At 49.0% G+C, this 17,127-nt stretch overlaps 3 protein-coding genes across 5 annotated transcripts; 2 read left to right on the top strand and 1 right to left on the bottom strand.

The window, feature by feature from the left end:
• Positions 1–287: 287 nt before the first annotated feature.
• On the top strand, positions 288–3,123 carry TSPAN31 (tetraspanin 31). 3 transcript variants are annotated; one of them, XM_066369351.1, is made up of 6 exons: positions 288–472; positions 970–1,098; positions 1,387–1,431; positions 2,332–2,463; positions 2,753–2,866; positions 2,963–3,123. In XM_066369351.1, exons 1-6 carry the CDS (start codon positions 410–412, stop codon positions 3,035–3,037), a joined length of 558 nt encoding a protein of 185 aa, XP_066225448.1. In that variant the 5' UTR covers positions 288–409; the 3' UTR covers positions 3,038–3,123. The 3 variants fall into 3 exon arrangements, with proteins under 3 accessions (XP_066225448.1, XP_066225447.1, XP_066225446.1); XM_066369350.1 differs by having other exon boundaries at positions 289–472; positions 1,351–1,431; XM_066369349.1 differs by having other exon boundaries at positions 291–472; positions 970–1,137; positions 1,351–1,431.
• Positions 3,124–3,521: 398 nt separating this feature from the next.
• CDK4 (cyclin dependent kinase 4) lies at positions 3,522–7,047 on the bottom strand. The gene is made up of 8 exons (XM_066369348.1): positions 6,790–7,047; positions 6,094–6,330; positions 5,800–5,935; positions 5,516–5,683; positions 5,252–5,361; positions 4,629–4,679; positions 4,332–4,467; positions 3,522–4,084 (listed from the first exon to the last, which is right to left on the bottom strand). Exons 2-8 carry the CDS (start codon positions 6,309–6,311, stop codon positions 3,992–3,994), a joined length of 912 nt encoding a protein of 303 aa, XP_066225445.1. The 5' UTR covers positions 6,312–6,330; positions 6,790–7,047; the 3' UTR covers positions 3,522–3,991.
• Positions 7,048–10,419: 3,372 nt separating this feature from the next.
• Positions 10,420–15,978, top strand: MARCHF9 (membrane associated ring-CH-type finger 9). Its single transcript, XM_066369346.1, has 4 exons — positions 10,420–11,273; positions 12,309–12,464; positions 13,717–13,909; positions 14,170–15,978. Exons 1-4 carry the CDS (start codon positions 10,917–10,919, stop codon positions 14,502–14,504), a joined length of 1,041 nt encoding a protein of 346 aa, XP_066225443.1. The 5' UTR covers positions 10,420–10,916; the 3' UTR covers positions 14,505–15,978.
• The last annotated feature ends 1,149 nt before the right edge of the window (positions 15,979–17,127 follow it).

The raw sequence follows: 17,127 nt of genomic DNA, 5'->3' as shown, positions 1-17,127 counted from the left end.
GTTACCGGAGTTTCTCCAGAGCCTCCTCCCTGGGTTAACCCTCTTCCAACAGCGACCGTGGAAAGCTTCGCTTTCAATCCGGGGTTTCAAAGTTTGAACTGTGATCCCTCTGAGAATCTCTGCAAGGCCTGCCCCAGTTTTAAGTTTCATCCTATAAAGAATCTAAAAGAAGGGGCCGAGAGGCGTGTCAGTAACGCAGTGCAGATTGATTGGCATTCAGGCCATCGACGTCCTGGATTAGCCCCAAATTTCGCCAATCCAGAAGCAGGGGTGGGACGGTGCAGGCGCAAAGGATTGGGTTTGGCTGGACTAGATTTAAAGAGACAGAAGCTGTCGGAGTTTAAGAAGACTATCCTTAAGACCTTCTCCCTAACTCCTTGGGACCACTTGGGTCCCCAAACCTGGGGAGATGGTCTGCGGCGGCTTTGCCTGCTCCAAGAATGCGCTGTGCGCACTCAATGTGGTCTACATGGTGAGGTTTTGGAGGTGGGGGAAGCTTCAAGGCGGAAAGGCGAGTGGGGAGAATCTCCACGGGATTTATGGTGGGGAGAGGGGTGTGCTAGTATTCTGGGAAGGTTCCCAGGAACTTCCGGTAAAGAGGGAATTTCTGGGGACTTCCGTAGGAAGGGGGGAGACTTCCGGTGATCTGAGGACTTGTTTAGGGGTGGGTGGAATGAACTAGGGGATGTGAGCAGGAAGGGCCATCCCTTCTCATTAACTTCAGTTTCTCCCAAAATAGAGAAGTGATGGATGAAGTTAAAGGTTCGGTTTCTATGTTCATTGATTACTACCCCTGCCACCACCCCATCCCCATCCCCACCACTCCGACCTCTGATGGGAGTAGTGCCCAGGGATGTTTCAGGTCCCTATTAGGGCTCCTCTTCTTTTTTTTTTTGGCCCCGGGCGCCCTGTGAGACCTTTGTGTTGCACGCTATAATTGAGATGTATCCTGCTTTCTGTTTCCCATAGCTGGTAGGCTTGTTGCTCATTGGAGTGGCTGCTTGGGGTATGGGCCTGGGTCTGGTGTCCAGCATCCACATCATCGGAGGAGTCGTTGCTGTGGGAGTCTTCCTTCTTCTCATCGCGGTGGCTGGACTGGTGGGTGCTGTTAACCACCACCAAGTCCTGCTATTCTTTGTATCCTGACCTGAAGTGATGGGGTCACTAGAGCTCTTGGGAGAGCTGAGTGGCCTAAAAAGAAATTAGGCATCAGGGATCTTTGGGACATATTTCTTTGCTCTGTTTTATTGTTTCCAGCTGACATGGTTGTATAAGTTCTATGAATAGATGAGATCAGATGGTGGAACATAAAGGAATCTAGGATTTTTTCCCCATAACTCTTCTTCTCAGTACATGATCATCCTTGGTTTGGTCTTCGTCTTCCAGTTTGGAATCTCTTGCTCATGTCTGGCTATTAACCGAAGCAAACAGGTAAGAGGATGCCCTTTCAAGTACTTGCTTTTTTTCTCGAACTTCTAGCTCCCTCCTCTGCCTGGTCCCAGGGATCATTCTTAGGTCTACCACTTCCACACTCTTGAGCCATTTGCTTTCTCTGAGATGTCTGGCTAATTTTCCATGATGATCTAGGACAGTGGTCGTCAACATGGTCCCTACCGCCCACTAGTGGGCATTCCAGCTTTCATGGTGGGCGGTAGCAGAGCAACCAAAGTATAAATAAAAAGATAGATTTAACTATAGTAAGTTGTTTTATAAAGATTTATTCTGCCAAACTTAGCGAAAATCCGACATAAAGTACTTGGTAAGTAATTATTATTATATGCTTTAATTTGTTGTAACTCTGCTTTATAAATTTTATCAAGTTACTTCCCTACTTTATAAATCACCATTACTGTGGAACCGGTGGGCGGTTAGAAAATTCTACTACTAATGGATACAAAATTGGGCGGTAGGTATAAAAAGGTTGACTATCCCTGATCTAGGAGAACCTGATATGGATATTTATCACTGGGTTTGTATAATTGATTCTTTTTTTAACCCCCAAGGGGTATTGACTCACTTTACTGGAATAGGGAAATTAAGGCATTTGAACTGAGATCAAAATGTAGGGAGATTCACCCTGGCCAGGTAGCTCAAGTGAATAGTGTGTTGTCCCAGCTCACCAAGCTCATGGGTTTGATCCCTGGTCAGGGCACATATAAGCAACCAATTAGTGCACAACTAAATGGAACTAAGTGGCATGAGTTAATGTTTCTCTCTCCTCTCCCCCTTAAATCAATGGGGAAAAAAATTTTAATTAAAAAAAATACATATATATTTTCTTAAGGCTTAGCAGCATTGAAAAATTTCCCTCTGCCTGCATATATCCTCCAGACAGATGTCATCAATGCTTCTTGGTGGGTCATGAGCAACAAGACCCGGGATGAACTGGAAAGAAGTTTTGATTGTTGTGGCTTATTCAACCTCACAACGCTGTATCAACAAGATTATGCTTTTTGCACTGCAGTAAGTTCGTGGGGAAGAGGGGGTGGGTAGGGAAACTGGGTAAGGACAGTGACCAAATTGGTAGATTTGAATTTAAATGTGATCGCCTCTCTCTAGCAGCTCCTTGTATTGGGGCTGTGTGCTGCTGTATTGGGAGGGGGGATGGATACGAAGACTAGACAATTAATGAAGTAGGATTTCAGCCTGTAGGATGCTAATCAAAAAGAGTAACTCTCTAGGGCTATTCACTATAGGTATTGGGATAGGGCAGCTTAGCAACTCTGCATTCTCCAAACACATGTTATCCTAGATTTGCAAGAGCCGGAGACCCACATGCCAGATGTGTGGAGAAAAATTTCTTAAGCATTCAGATAAAGCCCTGAAAATCCTGGGAGGTGTTGGACTCTTCTTTAGCTTTACAGAGGTAACATTCTCCATTTCCTTCATATATACCCTTTCTCTACATCTGTCTTAGCCCCAGAGATTCAGATCTGGTACTTACTGCCCTTTGCTTCTACAGATCCTTGGTGTCTGGCTTGCAATGAGATTTCGCAATCAGAAGGATCCTCGAGCCAACCCCAGTGCCTTTCTATGAGACTTTGGATCCTTCTGACTTCTCTCCCTGCTCTCCCTAAGCTTTTTCTTCCTCCCTTAGGGAAAACCCAGGGCCAGTAGCCTTTTTTGTTTGAGGAAAAAGAAAGGCCCTTTGTCACGCCCTAAAGGTGACTGAATAGCCAGGCTTTCTGCCTTGACATGTTTTAGTGGGAGCAAGATAAGGAATAAAGAAAAACTTCCTCCCTCTCTCAGGAGTGGACATGGGTTACTCCTGGGAGTGCAGAAGATGGTACGGGGCTTGGAGGCATTCCAGGCTGTCTCCCCTCTTCTCCCATCCCACATGCTGGACCACGGTAACATATCCTGGCCTGGCCCCAAGGGGAAACCAGGGACAGAGCCAGAGAGAAAACCACCAAGAACTCTTTTCTTGTATTAAGCAAGACCCAATTTGGGGAAAGTTCAGTGAATATAAAAATAAAAGCCATTTAAATTCCAAATTCAAAGAAGCAAACTAAATGCCTTGTCTTCTGTTTACCAGTTGAAGGGCCCCATTGACTATACAGGCCATGCAACCTAAGGAGAATCTTTAAGATTCTGCTAGGAAGTCCATCTTCCAAATGGTTTTCTCAAATCCCCAAATGTCAAAGCCAATCAGAGGAAGAAACATTAAAAAATAATAAAATAAAAAGACCGTATTTCTGTTTTGTTCTTTCCTGTATAAAAAAGGGTATCAATATAAAGGTAAGGACAGGGAAAACAAGGGGCGGACACCTTGGTGTAATGAAATAGGAAAGCAGAAGGATAAGAAGGGCGGGGATGTCATTAAGGCAGCCAACAAGATCTTCTCTGTAAAAAGTTGGAGGCGGCATCTGCACAGCCGCAGAGATAAAAAGGCACAGAGGACCTCCTCAGCGGGGGGCTCCCCACGCTAGTGTTCAAAGGAAGGTAAGTGACGGCTTCTCTTGTCTCGGTTCTGTTGCAGCCACTCCATTGCTCACTCAGGATTACCTTCTGCCTTTTGTAGATAAGGGTGCTGCAGGGCTCGGAAGGCAGAGGTTCGCTTGTGTGGGTTAAAAGTCAGCATCTCCTGTAAAGGGAGGCAAAGGTCAGACAACCATGAAAAAACAAAAAAAAGACTTTTGTTCACCCCCAACAATACCTAAGATGGGCTATTTTCTACATTCCTCTTTGTGGACAGCCAGTCACAGTAGTAATCAAGACACTAGCCCATCCACCAACCAAGTCTCAGGAATGATAGTTTCAGTCCCTTTTCTACTACTACATTTTTAACCCCGATCTCAATCCATGCCCAAACCCAAACCCAAACCCAGTACCAGCAACAGCTGTGCTCCAGACTCCTCCATCTCAGGTATCACCGACTGCACAGGGCGGGGCCCTCTGGGGGAAAAGGCTCCTCGGGGTAGAGACACATCTCTGGGCCAGTCATCCTCTGGGGGCAGCCCAATCAGGCTACGGGGAACAGGAGGAACTCAGGTCAGGGGTGTGTGTGTCGGGGGGCCACTGCTTCTCCAGCCTCCATCTCCAAGGGCAGAACCAATTGCCACCCAGGGCTCAGCAGTAGAAAAAAAGACTCAGAATGAGAAATTTTTTTCCCCTTGCCAATCACTTACTCAAAGATTTTGCCTAACTGGTCAGCTTCAGAATTTCCACAGAAGAGAGGCCTAAGGTGAGAAGGGACACAGGTAGCAGTCATTTTGAAAGATATCATAATAAAAAGGTTATTGCTTGGTGGCTTAAAGCAGAGAATATGGCAACTAAAGGGATAATAAGTTCCTAATTCCAAGATATTTCAGAGCTTCTGGTGATGGACAAGGTGGTCAATAACACTCATATAAAAGAATGGACAGGGTATGAATATAATTTATAAGAGATTTAGGAAATTCAGTCCTGGCCAGGTAGTTCAATGGATAAAGCATTGTTCCAGCATGCCAAGGTTTCAGGTTTGATCCCTGGTCAGGGCATGAACCAGAAGCAATCTATGAGTATACAACTAAATGGAACAACTAAGTGGAACAGCAAGTTGATGCCTCTTTTCCTTCCCCTCCCTCCCTCTCTCTCAAATCAGTGGAAAATAAATAAATAAATAAAATGATTCTTAAAAAAAAAACAAACAGTAAGAATTGATTTTAAGGAATCATTTTTTTTCCTTATGGTTAATAACTTTTCAATCCACTTAAAAGAAAAAGAGAGTTGGAAAATTCAAAATTGTTCAGGATACTCTCGGGTCCCATACTTTCGACAAAACATCTCTGCAAAGATACAGCCAACACTCCATAAGTCCACAGGTGTTGCATACGTAGATTGCAGAAGAACTTCTGGAGCACGGTACCAGAGTGTAACAACCTAATGGGAATAAGAAGAGTGGATGAGGGCCCTATGGTCACCATAAAGCACAACTGCTTAACCAATGTCATGAAACATGACTTCTCAACTGCTATGGGCAATCAGCCTCCTACTCCCAACCAGAACCTGTCTTGGCTACCATCTTTCTACTGACCACAGGTGTAAGTGCCATCTGGTAGCTGTAGATTCTGGCCAGGCCAAAGTCAGCCAGCTTGACTGTGCCACCACTTGTCACCAGAATGTTCTCTGGTTTTAGGTCTCGGTGAACAATGCAGTTTGCATGAAGGAAATCCAGGCCTCTTAGAAACTGACGCATCAGATCCTGGTTTGGAAGGGAGAGGTACAAAGGAACTGAAAACTAGGCACCATATCTGAAATCGACAGCTTCTACTGCAAAGGTTTCCATTTACGTCTCATTGTCTGCCTATCCTGACTCACCTTGATGGTCTCCACTGGCAAGCCTGGAGGGGGTGCCTTGTCCAGATACGTCCTTAGGTCTTGGTCCACATGCTCAAACACTAGGGTCACTTTGGTCTCCCGGTCAGTTCGGGACGTGGCACAGACATCCATCAGCCTGGCCAGAACAAATGATCGGTCACCGACTAAGCAATCCCTTTGGCCCCAACATGGCCTTCCCTATTTCCTCAGGGTCCCCACTTCTCTCTTGACTACAACTCCCCACCTATAGGACTTTCCCCCTTACTACCCCCTCCCCACCCTCCAACTTCTCACCGGACAACATTGGGATGCTCAAAAGCCTCCAGCCTTCTCAGTAAGGCCACCTCTCGAACTGTGCTGATGGGAAGGCCCCCTCCAGCACCTCCTCCACTGGGGACTCTCACACTCTTGAGGGCCACAAAGTGGCCACTGTGGGGATCACGGGCTTTGTACACCGTCCCATAAGCACCAACACCAATTTCAGCCACTGGTTCATATCGAGGGGTGGCCATTCTCAGATCAGAAGAGACCCTACAAACACAGAGGTTCCTATCACCAACATTCCCTTCCACAGTTCGGATGTTAATAATGAGTTTACAGCAACAAAGTAACTCCCATATGAGACATCCCAAAGACAATACCACCAGCTTCCCTTCCCTTACCCAATTTTCCACGAGCCTCGCCCCTCCGGTAACATAATGACTTTATCCCCAACCCCTTCAGCCACGTGAGGCCCTAGAATTTTTTTTTTTTAAATGCCTTTTCCTTTGGGACCGTCGAGCCCGGCACGAGGAACATTCCACACGACACACCCCCTCCATCAAAGACCCTACACCCCAGCCCCTAAAACTACACCTCCCTACGACCCAAAAGATCAGATTATACCCTGCCCCACCTTTCCGCCCTAGAGCGACCCTTCCGCAACTAGCCCGAATAGGAAGCCACAGTGGACAAGAATGGTCTCCCTTCCTGGGAAGGGGCTGCACTTACTTCACCCTGTGCCGGGACCTGCGGGGGCGGCCCGTTATCCGGACCCGGGAATCGGTTCCTGTGGCGCCATACACTCGAGCTCTGGCCGGAGCAGCTGGACACTACGGGCCAGACAATAGACACAGGCCGCAAACTAGAGCGGCCCCCTTACCCAACCTCGACCATGTGACCCACTGCCCAAGAGGCGCGCGGAAACCCGGAGGGTGGGGAGGCAAACGCCAGACGTTTAGGGCACGTGACCAACCACCCATGCGCCGTGGGGCTGGGAGGGGCTGTGCCCAGTCCGGGGGCGGAGAGAGGGACAGGAATAGCAATAGCAACCACGTGACCTGTTGCTATCCCACGTGACGCGTTGACTTTGCTCTGAGATGCAGAGGTGTGGTTACGCGACAGAGCACGTGACTAGCTGCCACTACCCAGGCCAGGGATGGGGGCGGGGTTGGAGAAGACTAAAGAGGATGGAGTTCAAGGCGGTGTCCAGAAAACCTAAGCCACCCAGATCCCAATTCCCGGTGCTGCCGTCTCCAGTCTTACTCCTAGTCTCTCCACTCTATATTGGGGGCCGTGGAGGGGCTGATTGGGGGGACAGGAAGTGGTGCTGTCGCCTTTCTGCTTCATCACCATCGAAGAACATATTCTCATTTGTGTCTTTGTTTCATTCACTCATTCATTCAACAAATTTTTACTGAGTGCTTTTGCTTCACATTTGTGTGTGAGTCGGGTGGGGGTTGTCAGTCTGTCTTTTTGGTGTCTCAGTCACTAGCCCTTTGAAGTTGTGATAAGGTTATCTAGATGTAGCCAACTGTGTTGACATATAAAATAGAGAGTAGACAATGCCCATCTAAAGGCAAAACTTGGATTAAAGGATTGATGGAAGACAGATTAATACAGTAATCCAACAGGAAGAGGGGCAAGGTAATACTAAGGTGACCAGACCAAACTTTCTTACAATGAAAAGGACAAAAATAAATTGAAAACAATATCAAATAAAAGAAACATTTTATTCATTGCAACAATACACTATATAATATGATAAATGCATACTAAAAAACATTTGTAACACTTTATATTGTAATTATGCTTACATGCCTATTAATTTTTAATAATAATTATAAGAAAAAGTACTTATTTAGATACAAATACATCATGTCACTCACAATGGATTGACTCTGCATTGATCGAATACGGACATTTACAGATTAGTCTTCCAATATCAAAAAGGAGGACATGTAGAACACTTTTCCAGGGAGGATGGAACTTACAAAAGAAGGACAATCCTCCTAAAGGAGGACGATTGGTCACCTTAGTAATACCCTCCCCTTTTCTCAATTTCCACCCCTTCCCTGGGAGTGTTGAAGCCGAGACCTTGTGGTATGCCTATAGCAGAGAAGTTTTCAATGATTAGGGAAGAGGAATACTTGATTTTTAAGGTTCTTTTCAGCACTGAGATGTTATTATATATGTGTGTATGTGTGTGATACATAGGTCATACATAGATGTATATATAGGAATGAACATGTGCAAGGAAGTTACCACAACCACCACCCCAGACCACCACATTACACGAAAATGATTTGTGCCCTTCTGCAAATGTTGTGGCATTTGGGGTTATTGTGCTTCTTTTCTTTCAGTGCAAGCTTATTTAGCCCTTGCCCCTACCCAGAAGACAAATCTTTTCTAAACGACCTCTGCTCACAGGTACCTTTAGAGGTAGACAACAGGCAGTTTTCTCTTTGGCTTTTCTTACCTTACTGGTTTCAACTTCATTTCTCTCTCAAGCCACTGTGGGGTTAGGAGTAAGGGAAGGAAGGGACCAGTATCTCATTTATGACAACTTGTCTAAAATCTGAAACGATTTTATTACTCTATTTGTCACTCCTTACACCCTGACTTCTATTTTTTCCTTTTTAAAAATTCACTTTTAGAGAGGAGAGAGAGAGAGAGAGAGAGAAGGGGAAAGAGCAAGAAGCATCAACTCCCATATATGCCTTGACCAAGCAAGCCCAGGATTTCAAACCGGCGACCTCAGCATTCCAGGTTGATGCTTTATTATCCATTGGGCCACCACAGGTCAGGCTACTTCTATTCACATTAACCATCTGGCTGAGGATGTAAGAATTCAGACTTGTGATGAATATAAATCATGCTCCAGGGCAAAACGGAAGACATGTCAGTAGAGATTCTTCTCTTTGTATTCTGAAGGCTAAAACTCTGGGCCCTTGCTGATAAGGGCTGCTGAGACTAGTAAGAAAAACCTCAAGGTCTGAACTAGGTGAGGGGTTTATGAGGTGAATGTTTCACTGGCTATCTTATCAGGACTGGTTGTTTTGTAAACCTTCTGGAAGGCCGGCTCTGAGTGAGTCAAACTTTCTATGTGGCAGAGTTCACTTCAGCTTCACCTTCCACATAAGCCCATCACAGCTCACTGTCTTTACAAGTCATCCTCAAAAAGTGAAGGGAGTAAGCAAAAAATATATATAATGTATGTTATATATTATTGTGCAGAGAGAGAGAGATAACAGTGTCGTGATAGCCAGAGGGAAGGAGTGTAGGGTTTGAATGGACGTGGGCAAAGTAGGTATAAATGGGGACAGAAAGAGACTTTGCTTTGGGTGGTGGGTGCATAATGCAGTGTGCAAATGTCTTGTTGACTTGTACAGTTGAAATTTGTATGGTTTTGTGAACCAGTGTCACCCCAATAAATTCAATAAAAAAGAAGTTATCCTTTATGTTGGCTTTTTCTGATTCCTTCATCCATCCACCCAATGCATTTCAATGCTTCATAAAAGCATTACTCTCCTTAATCACGTTCTATTGAGGAGCCTTAGTTTGGCTGTCTGTCCCTGGCTCCATACCCTGCCTTCTGTTAATTACTCTTTTACTAATTAATTTCTCCCCCAGTATGTCTAACCCAATGGGCTTCCCTGGAATCCCTTTTCCCTCAGAGCTGGAAAAGGGAGAAAAGAGGTTGTGAGTGTAATGCAGAAATAGTAAGGGGGTAGAACTGGTTCTCAGGGTCAAAGCCCCCAGAAAGGTAAAGAGCTGTGTGTGTGTGTCTGGTGCGGGGTATGGTATCCACTTCAGTGTAGTGGTGGTGAGGGCAGGAGAATGCCAGAAAAGACATTCCCATCCACTCCTGTCTCTCTTGCTTTCCCAGCTATCTCACACATTACAATCACACACTTCACTTCGTCTCTCATGCAATCAGATTCCATCTCTTACACTCTCCTCTCTTCCACATCCGACACCATGCATATTTTCCAGTCTTTGTGTAAAACTGTTTACTGCTTGAGTCCATCTCTTACCTCCCTCACATCCTAGACCCTTGCATAGCTTCTCTGCACACTCCCATTTTACACAAGCCTCTCCCTTTTGGCGCACCTGCGTCTTTGAGCCCTCACCTTCAATCCGTACCCGTTCACACACCTATTCTACCAGTGTGCACACTCCCCTTTCCTGGCCACTCCCCTCCCTTCGTCCACCCCGGGGCTCGCACACTCGCCTCCGCCTCTAGGGACACCTGCTCGTTCCAGGCTAGGAGGGGATGCGCAGCCGCGGCCACTTCTCCTCCACTCCCCTCTCCCCGCCCCGCCCCTCCCTTCATCCCTCACCGGCTCCCCGGCTCCCGCCCCGCCCGCCCGCCGCTCCGGGGGGGGGGGGGGGTCTCCGCCGCCGCCGCCGCCGCCGCCGCCGGAAGGAGCCGCCATTTGCCACCGCCGAGAGCACGGGCCGAGCCGAGCCGGGGCCCGGAGCCGGAGCGGGACTGGGGCCAGAAGGACGGCGATGGGGGGCGGCTCCGCCGCCGCAGGAGGATCCGGACGCATAATCCCGGGGGCCAGGCCCGCTCCGGACCCAGACCCACGGGGCGCGGCACCCTGAGCCCCCCTCCCCGCCCACCGCCCCGGCCATGGCCGCCCGCCCTGCCACCCCAGGGCCGCCAGCCCTCACCGCCCCACAAGCCCCGGAGCCCCGGCGGTGGCAGCAGTGAACGGAGCCCTCAGGCCCGGAAGACCCCGGCGGGGCTCGGTTCTCCAGCGGGCGCCCCCTTTCCGGCCCTGTCCTCCCCCCCCCCCCCACCGCCAGAGAGCCCCTTTGCACGCCGCCCCCCGTCCCCCGGCGACCGGACGATGCTTAAGTCTCGGCTCCGCATGTTCCTGAACGAGCTGAAGCTGCTGGTGCTGACTGGCGGGGGGCGGCCCCGGGCCGAGCCGCAGCCCCGGGGGGGCGGGGGAGGCGGCTGCGGCTGGGCACCCTTCGCCGGCTGCTCGACCCGGGACGGCGACGGCGACGAAGAGGAGTACTACGGGTCGGAGCCGCGGGTCCGGGGCCTGGCCGGCGACAAAGAGCTGCGGGCCGGACCCCCGCCGCCTCCTGCGCCGCCGCCCCCGCCCCCGGGCGCGCTGGACGCCCTGTCGCTCAGCAGCAGCCTGGACAGCGGGCTCCGAACCCCCCAGTGCCGAATCTGCTTCCAAGGCCCTGAGCAGGTCAGAGCTGGGCACTCCGCGAGGCGGGGCGTGGTGGGGCGCGCACCGGGGGCGCCCCGACTCGGCGAGGAGGGGGCGGGGCCTGAGGAGGCTGGACGGGACCCAGGACCTGAGTAGGAACAGGGTGAGGTTTGGGGGGCTGGCTGGAGACTCCCCGCGCGTCTGTTTGGGGTGGAGTGGGTCAGGAATCCCCAGGAAGGGGTGGGGCTTTCTCCTGGCAGGGCCCCAAATCCTTCTCACCCATTAACGGGGACAGCCTTTCTCCCCTACTTCTCTCACCCCAGGGTCTTTGTAGGCTGAAGAGGTGGGCAGAGGAAAGTGTTTTTGTTCCCATCTTGAAGGGAGTGGCACTGCCGACGCCCTTGCCTCATTCAGTATTTCTCTTCGTGGGGCACTTTTCTTCACTTCCCATTCTGCAACTTTTCATATCATTCCGAAGAGTACTTTATGTTTAAATGTTAGGGACAAACGTGCCTCGGGATAGTGCTGGGAATGTCTGTATGTCGTGAGAAATTATTCCTTCACTAAAAGGGGGATCACCCTCAAAAAAATGAAAGGGAACCTCATCTAAGCCCACCCCAGGATTTCTCCCTTTTGATGCTCGGAAACGGAGAAGTAACCTATCCCAGTCTGTACCACATCTGTGAAATACTTTCCAATGATGGAGCTAGAGAGGAAGACATGGCTCTGAAGCCCTAACCCTAACCTTCCAGATCCTAAGGGGTAGCCTTCCATTTGGCAAGCTTTAAAGACCACCCTCTCCAAATTCTAGAAAAAGAAAAGACCCAGTTTCCCCTGCCCACCCCAATCCCTTTTCAGCCCTCATCGATTTGGTCAGGGAAGTTTACCTTGAGCTCTAACTTTTGTCTTTTGTGCTGAAGCCTTAGCCTGTTGCCCTGTTTTGGGTGAAAGGCCTGAGCTTTTTTAAGTTGGGAGAACGACTGACCTGGAGAGGAGGTTTTCCTCTCCCAGAGCATAGAGGAGTGGGGTCCGGGTGTTGATAGCTGACAGGAACCCTCGTCACTCTTCCTCCAGGGGGAGCTCCTGAGCCCCTGCCGCTGCGACGGCTCTGTGCGCTGCACACACCAGCCCTGCCTCATTCGCTGGATCAGTGAGAGGGGCTCCTGGAGCTGTGAACTCTGCTACTTCAAGTATCAGGTCCTGGCGATCAGCACCAAGAACCCACTGCAGGTGAGATGCAAGGAGAGCACTCTCAGATTGGGGCAAGGGCCTTTCAGCAATTAGAATCAGGAACCCTTCAGGGAACCAATTTCATCCATTTACTTACCCTTACTGACCCTACCACAATTTCCTGTCTGGCTGTAAACCCTCCCTTTCTTTCTTTCTTTCTTTCTTTACAAAGATATTATTGGGTGCCACCTGTATTTCAGGTACTGTTCTAGGCACTGTGTCAACAAAAAAGGAAAGGATAATAATGTCAGTGATACATGCAGTGTTTTCTTTGTGTCTGGCTCTTGGCATGTATTAATTCTTCTAATCTTCCTAATCTATTAGTTATATACCATTTTTATCCCCATTTAAAAAAATTATTTTTAATTTTAGAGAGAGAGGAAGGGAGAGAGAGAAAAAAGAGAAACATCGATTTGTTGTTCCACTTACTTATGCATTCATTGGTTGATTCTTGTATGTGCCCTGACCAGGGATCTAATGCACACTAACCAACTGAGCTATTTTGCCAGGGCCATATTATCCCTGTTGTAAAGATAGATGCACAGACAGACTTGAAAACTTGCCCAAGGTTACTTAGCCAGGAAGTGATGGAGTTAGAATTTGGAATTCAAACCTAGATGGTCTGTCTTTGGAGCACTGATCCTGCCTTTCTAAACTGAGGTAAACAAATGGTCTCAACATGAGCAGTGCCATGTTCTAGGTTTGATCAAGGCACAGAGGAGACAGATGTTAATCCTGTCTGTCAGGTTCCAGGAAGACTCTTGGAGCATCCTCCTCTTCAGGGCCACCCATCACCCAGCCCTCCATCTCTTTCTGTGACTTTTTTTTTTTTTTTTGTATTTTTCTGAAGCTGGAAACGGGGAGAGACAGTCAGACAGACTCCCGCATGCGCCCGACCGGGATCCACCCGGCACGCCCACCAGGGGTGACGCTCTGCCCACCAGGGGGTGATGCTCTGCCCCGCCGGGGCGTCGCTCTGCCGCGACCAGAGCCACTCCAGCACCTGGGGCAGAGGCCAAGGAGCCATCCCCAGCGCCCGGGCCATCTTTGCTCCAATGGAGCCTTGGCTGCGGGAGGGGAAGAGAGAGACAGAGAGGAAGGAGGGGGGGTGGAGAAGCAAATGGGCGCTTCTTCTATGTGCCCTGGCCGGGAATCGAACCCAGGTCCCCCGCATGCCAGGCCAACGCTCTACCGCTGAGCCAACCAGCCAGGGCTCTTTCTGTGACTTTTTGGAGCCCTTTCTCCCGCACAGTGGCAGGCCATCTCCCTGACGGTCATTGAGAAGGTCCAGATTGCAGCCATAGTTCTGGGCTCTCTCTTCCTCGTCGCCAGCATCTCCTGGCTCATCTGGTCCTCACTCAGCCCTTCAGCCAAGTGGCAACGGCAGGATCTGCTCTTTCAGATCTGCTACGGCATGTATGGCTTCATGGATGTCGTCTGCATAGGTGAGGACTTCCCTCTCCCCTTTACCTGATGAGCAGCTTCCTCTAACTCATACACTTCACTTTCCCTACCCATTCCCTCAGTTTTATAGCCACATTTTCTACCATTGAGAGCCTTAAGGGCTATCGTGCTGCCCCTCACTTCCCAGCTTCTCCAAGCCTTTTACCACACTGTCTCCTCACTCCAGAAAATACTTGCCTAAGCACTTCTGGCCTAGGTCTGGGCAGCCGTTGACCCTGAATATCTTACCCCTCTTGCTCAGGCCTCATCATCCATGAAGGCTCCTCTGTCTACCGCATCTTCAAGCGTTGGCAAGCAGTGAACCAGCAGTGGAAAGTCCTGAATTATGACAAGACCAAGGACATAGGCGGAGATGCAGGGGGAGGGATGGCAGGGAAGCAGGGCCCCAGGACCTCACGGACGGGCCCTCCATCTGGGGCCGCCAGCCGCCCCCCAGCTGCCCAGCGCATGCGGACGCTCTTGCCTCAGCGCTGTGGTTACACAATACTGCACCTCCTTGGACAGCTGCGGCCACCAGATGCGCGTTCCAGTTCCCATTCTGGGCGAGAGGTTGTCATGAGGGTCACCACAGTCTGAACTGGACTCCAGGAGCAGGGATCTTAAGTCAGTGCATCAGTCAGAGATGAGCTATCATGGCTGCTGGAGGTACCACCTGGACAAGATGTTTGGGGCACACTGTTCCCACCACTGAGGATCTCTACGGGCAGCCTCAAGCTGAAGACATTGTCTGCCCACTGGATAAAGACACTTGGATGACATTCCAGCCCCCACTGACAGCTCCGCACACTTATTCTGGGGCAGCCAGTGGGCAAGTGGGGAGAGCAGCTTTTCTTCCCTAGAGAACCGTCCTTACCTCATCTCCTAGGGCCTCCAGCCCCTCGGCTCTACCATGATGACTTGGTGAGGGGATACCAATGCCAGAAGAAAGAGGGCATAGACCCCCTCACCCCCACCCTATGGCCACAGGGCAGCTGGCAATAAGACTACTGTACATTGACCTCCCGTTCCCTGCATGAGGGCGGGGGGGGGGGAGGGACTTCCCCTGCTCTGCCCCCCATTGCATGGGGGGAGGGCATAAAGAATCATTTATATGCACGCAGAGACTCCTTTCTCATGTGGGGCTTTTCTGAAGGATTGGGAGGTATGGGGAGGTTTCTCTGTAGAGGTTCAAAATCCCAATTGCAGCAGTGGGTTCTGAGTAATTACCACTTGCTGGTGAATGATTCATGTTGGCTGCTACATGGCAGTGCTCAGAGGTATCTAAAGGGTGGACCTACCAACTCCAAGTTGTGTGATTTAGAAAAAAAGTATCTCCACTGTAGCTTTCCTGTCTACCTCCTAGGGTTGGAATGAGGATAAATAACAGACAGGGTGAATGCCATTGCAAAGAAAATCAGTGATGGCATAAAAAGATTTCTATACTAGATGATGGTCCATTTATTTCCAATAATAACTGGTTAATGAATTTCAAAATGTGTATTTCATCTGCAGTTGCACAAAGCCCTGGAAATGTGTGTTGAGTGTCATAATGGTAATTATGAGGGAAAATAGACATTACAAATATGCAGGATGGTGGTTATTTGTAAGAATGAGAAGCACTCCTCCAATCCCCTAAACGGGGCAAGGGAAGGCTGAAGTTCTCTTTCTTGCTGTGGGGATCATTTGGATTCTGTTAGACCTCAGGTAATGTGCTCACTTAGAAAAGTGGTGTGAAGTAAATTTGGACTCATTTGGAATGAGATGAACAAAATTCTTCCGTGATATGAGTCTCCAACTCCAGTTTTAACTTCTGTGCCAGTTCTGGGTCATAGGTCTTGATCCTGGTGTGTCCCAGCTAGCAGTATTAGCTAGAAGCTATTATATATATTATACTTGGAGGCAGCAACGTAGAGGGAAATTGAGTAGAGAAAAAGTTTGGGAAGGATGTGGGTCAGCTTAAAGTCTCATCTCTTTCTCCTGAGGCCTTGGAGCTGTGTATTATGTGAGTGATGGTGTCTTTTAAGTGAACTACTCATCAGCAATTAAATTAATTACTTCATGCTTTGCTAAAGTCAGTCTAGAGGCCTTTCCTATTAATAGTCCTTCAATCAGTGAAGGTTCTGCTCTACTTCTTTCCTGGGGATATTTTGGGGAAAATTATTATTTACTAAACGTCATATATCCTTGTCTGGGTAATGATCATTTCCTACCATGGCCAAAAGGGGTCATTGCTGCTGTCCATGGTGCTAGCACCCAGACTCCCCTGGGAGTGTAGAAACCAAAGTTGGACTCTGATTTGAGTCATGTGAAAGTGTATCACTTCTAGGGATCAAAGTGGAGAGAGAATTGAGGCTGAGTCCCCCATTTTTCTGGTCAAAAAAATTTTTCCCCAGAGAGATAACCCTCCATATTCCCTACTTGGGCTGACAGAAGAGCCAGAATTTACTTATTTGCTATTCACAGAATAGCTGGTGAGGACCAGAAGGGAGACAGCAAATCAGAGTGACTACTAGTGCCTATCCTGGCAGATAGGGTTCAGGTAGGTATGACACAGTAGGGTTTCCTGTATCAAGTCTGGGCTGTCACCTGTGATGACCCCACATGGAAGTTTAAACAATCCCAAGACCGCAGGCACACAAACACACTCTCTGTTTCCACTCTGGGTCCTAAAACCAGGCCAAGTGAGAGAGTATGTTGTTCTTCCTTTCAGCACCATTGGATATCTTGGTATGGGGGTTGGGACCAGCAATCGGTACAGTCTCCTATCCTTCCCTTTTCCAACTTAAAGAGATTCTTGTTCAGGAAAGGGGTCATAGAAACTGTTGCTCTCCTCAAGTGAGCAGTCCAAGTTGCCCAGTGAGGAGTGTGGGTATGTAGAATCCTCATCACGGAGTCCAGGGGAAAGGTTCTGAGAGGATTTGTGACTTTATTCTCTCTCAAAGCTCAAATCTGCTAAAAAATCAGGTTACCGAGATTCGAGTTGAGTTTAGAGATAGGGGAGTGAGGGTTGAAAGTGAGTATAGTAGAGAAGGGGTTAAGAGAAGGGACAGTAAAGGCAAACTCTGCTCTCTGCACAGAGCCTTGGATACAACCTGTCCCTCTGTAGATCTTACCTAAATAGATACTTCCCAGAAGGTTTGAAGGCTCGTGGAGTTTCTGTGATCACGGAACCATGTCTAGGGCAAGGGGCTGAGGTAGTGGGGAGGAGGAGGAAGTGTGA

This window comes from Saccopteryx leptura, chromosome 2, assembly GCF_036850995.1.
Source record: "Saccopteryx leptura isolate mSacLep1 chromosome 2, mSacLep1_pri_phased_curated, whole genome shotgun sequence".
NCBI classification, from domain to species: domain Eukaryota; kingdom Metazoa; phylum Chordata; class Mammalia; order Chiroptera; family Emballonuridae; genus Saccopteryx; species Saccopteryx leptura.
The sequence above is the reverse complement of the archived record's forward strand: the minus strand, read 5'-3'. Positions and strand labels throughout refer to the sequence as shown.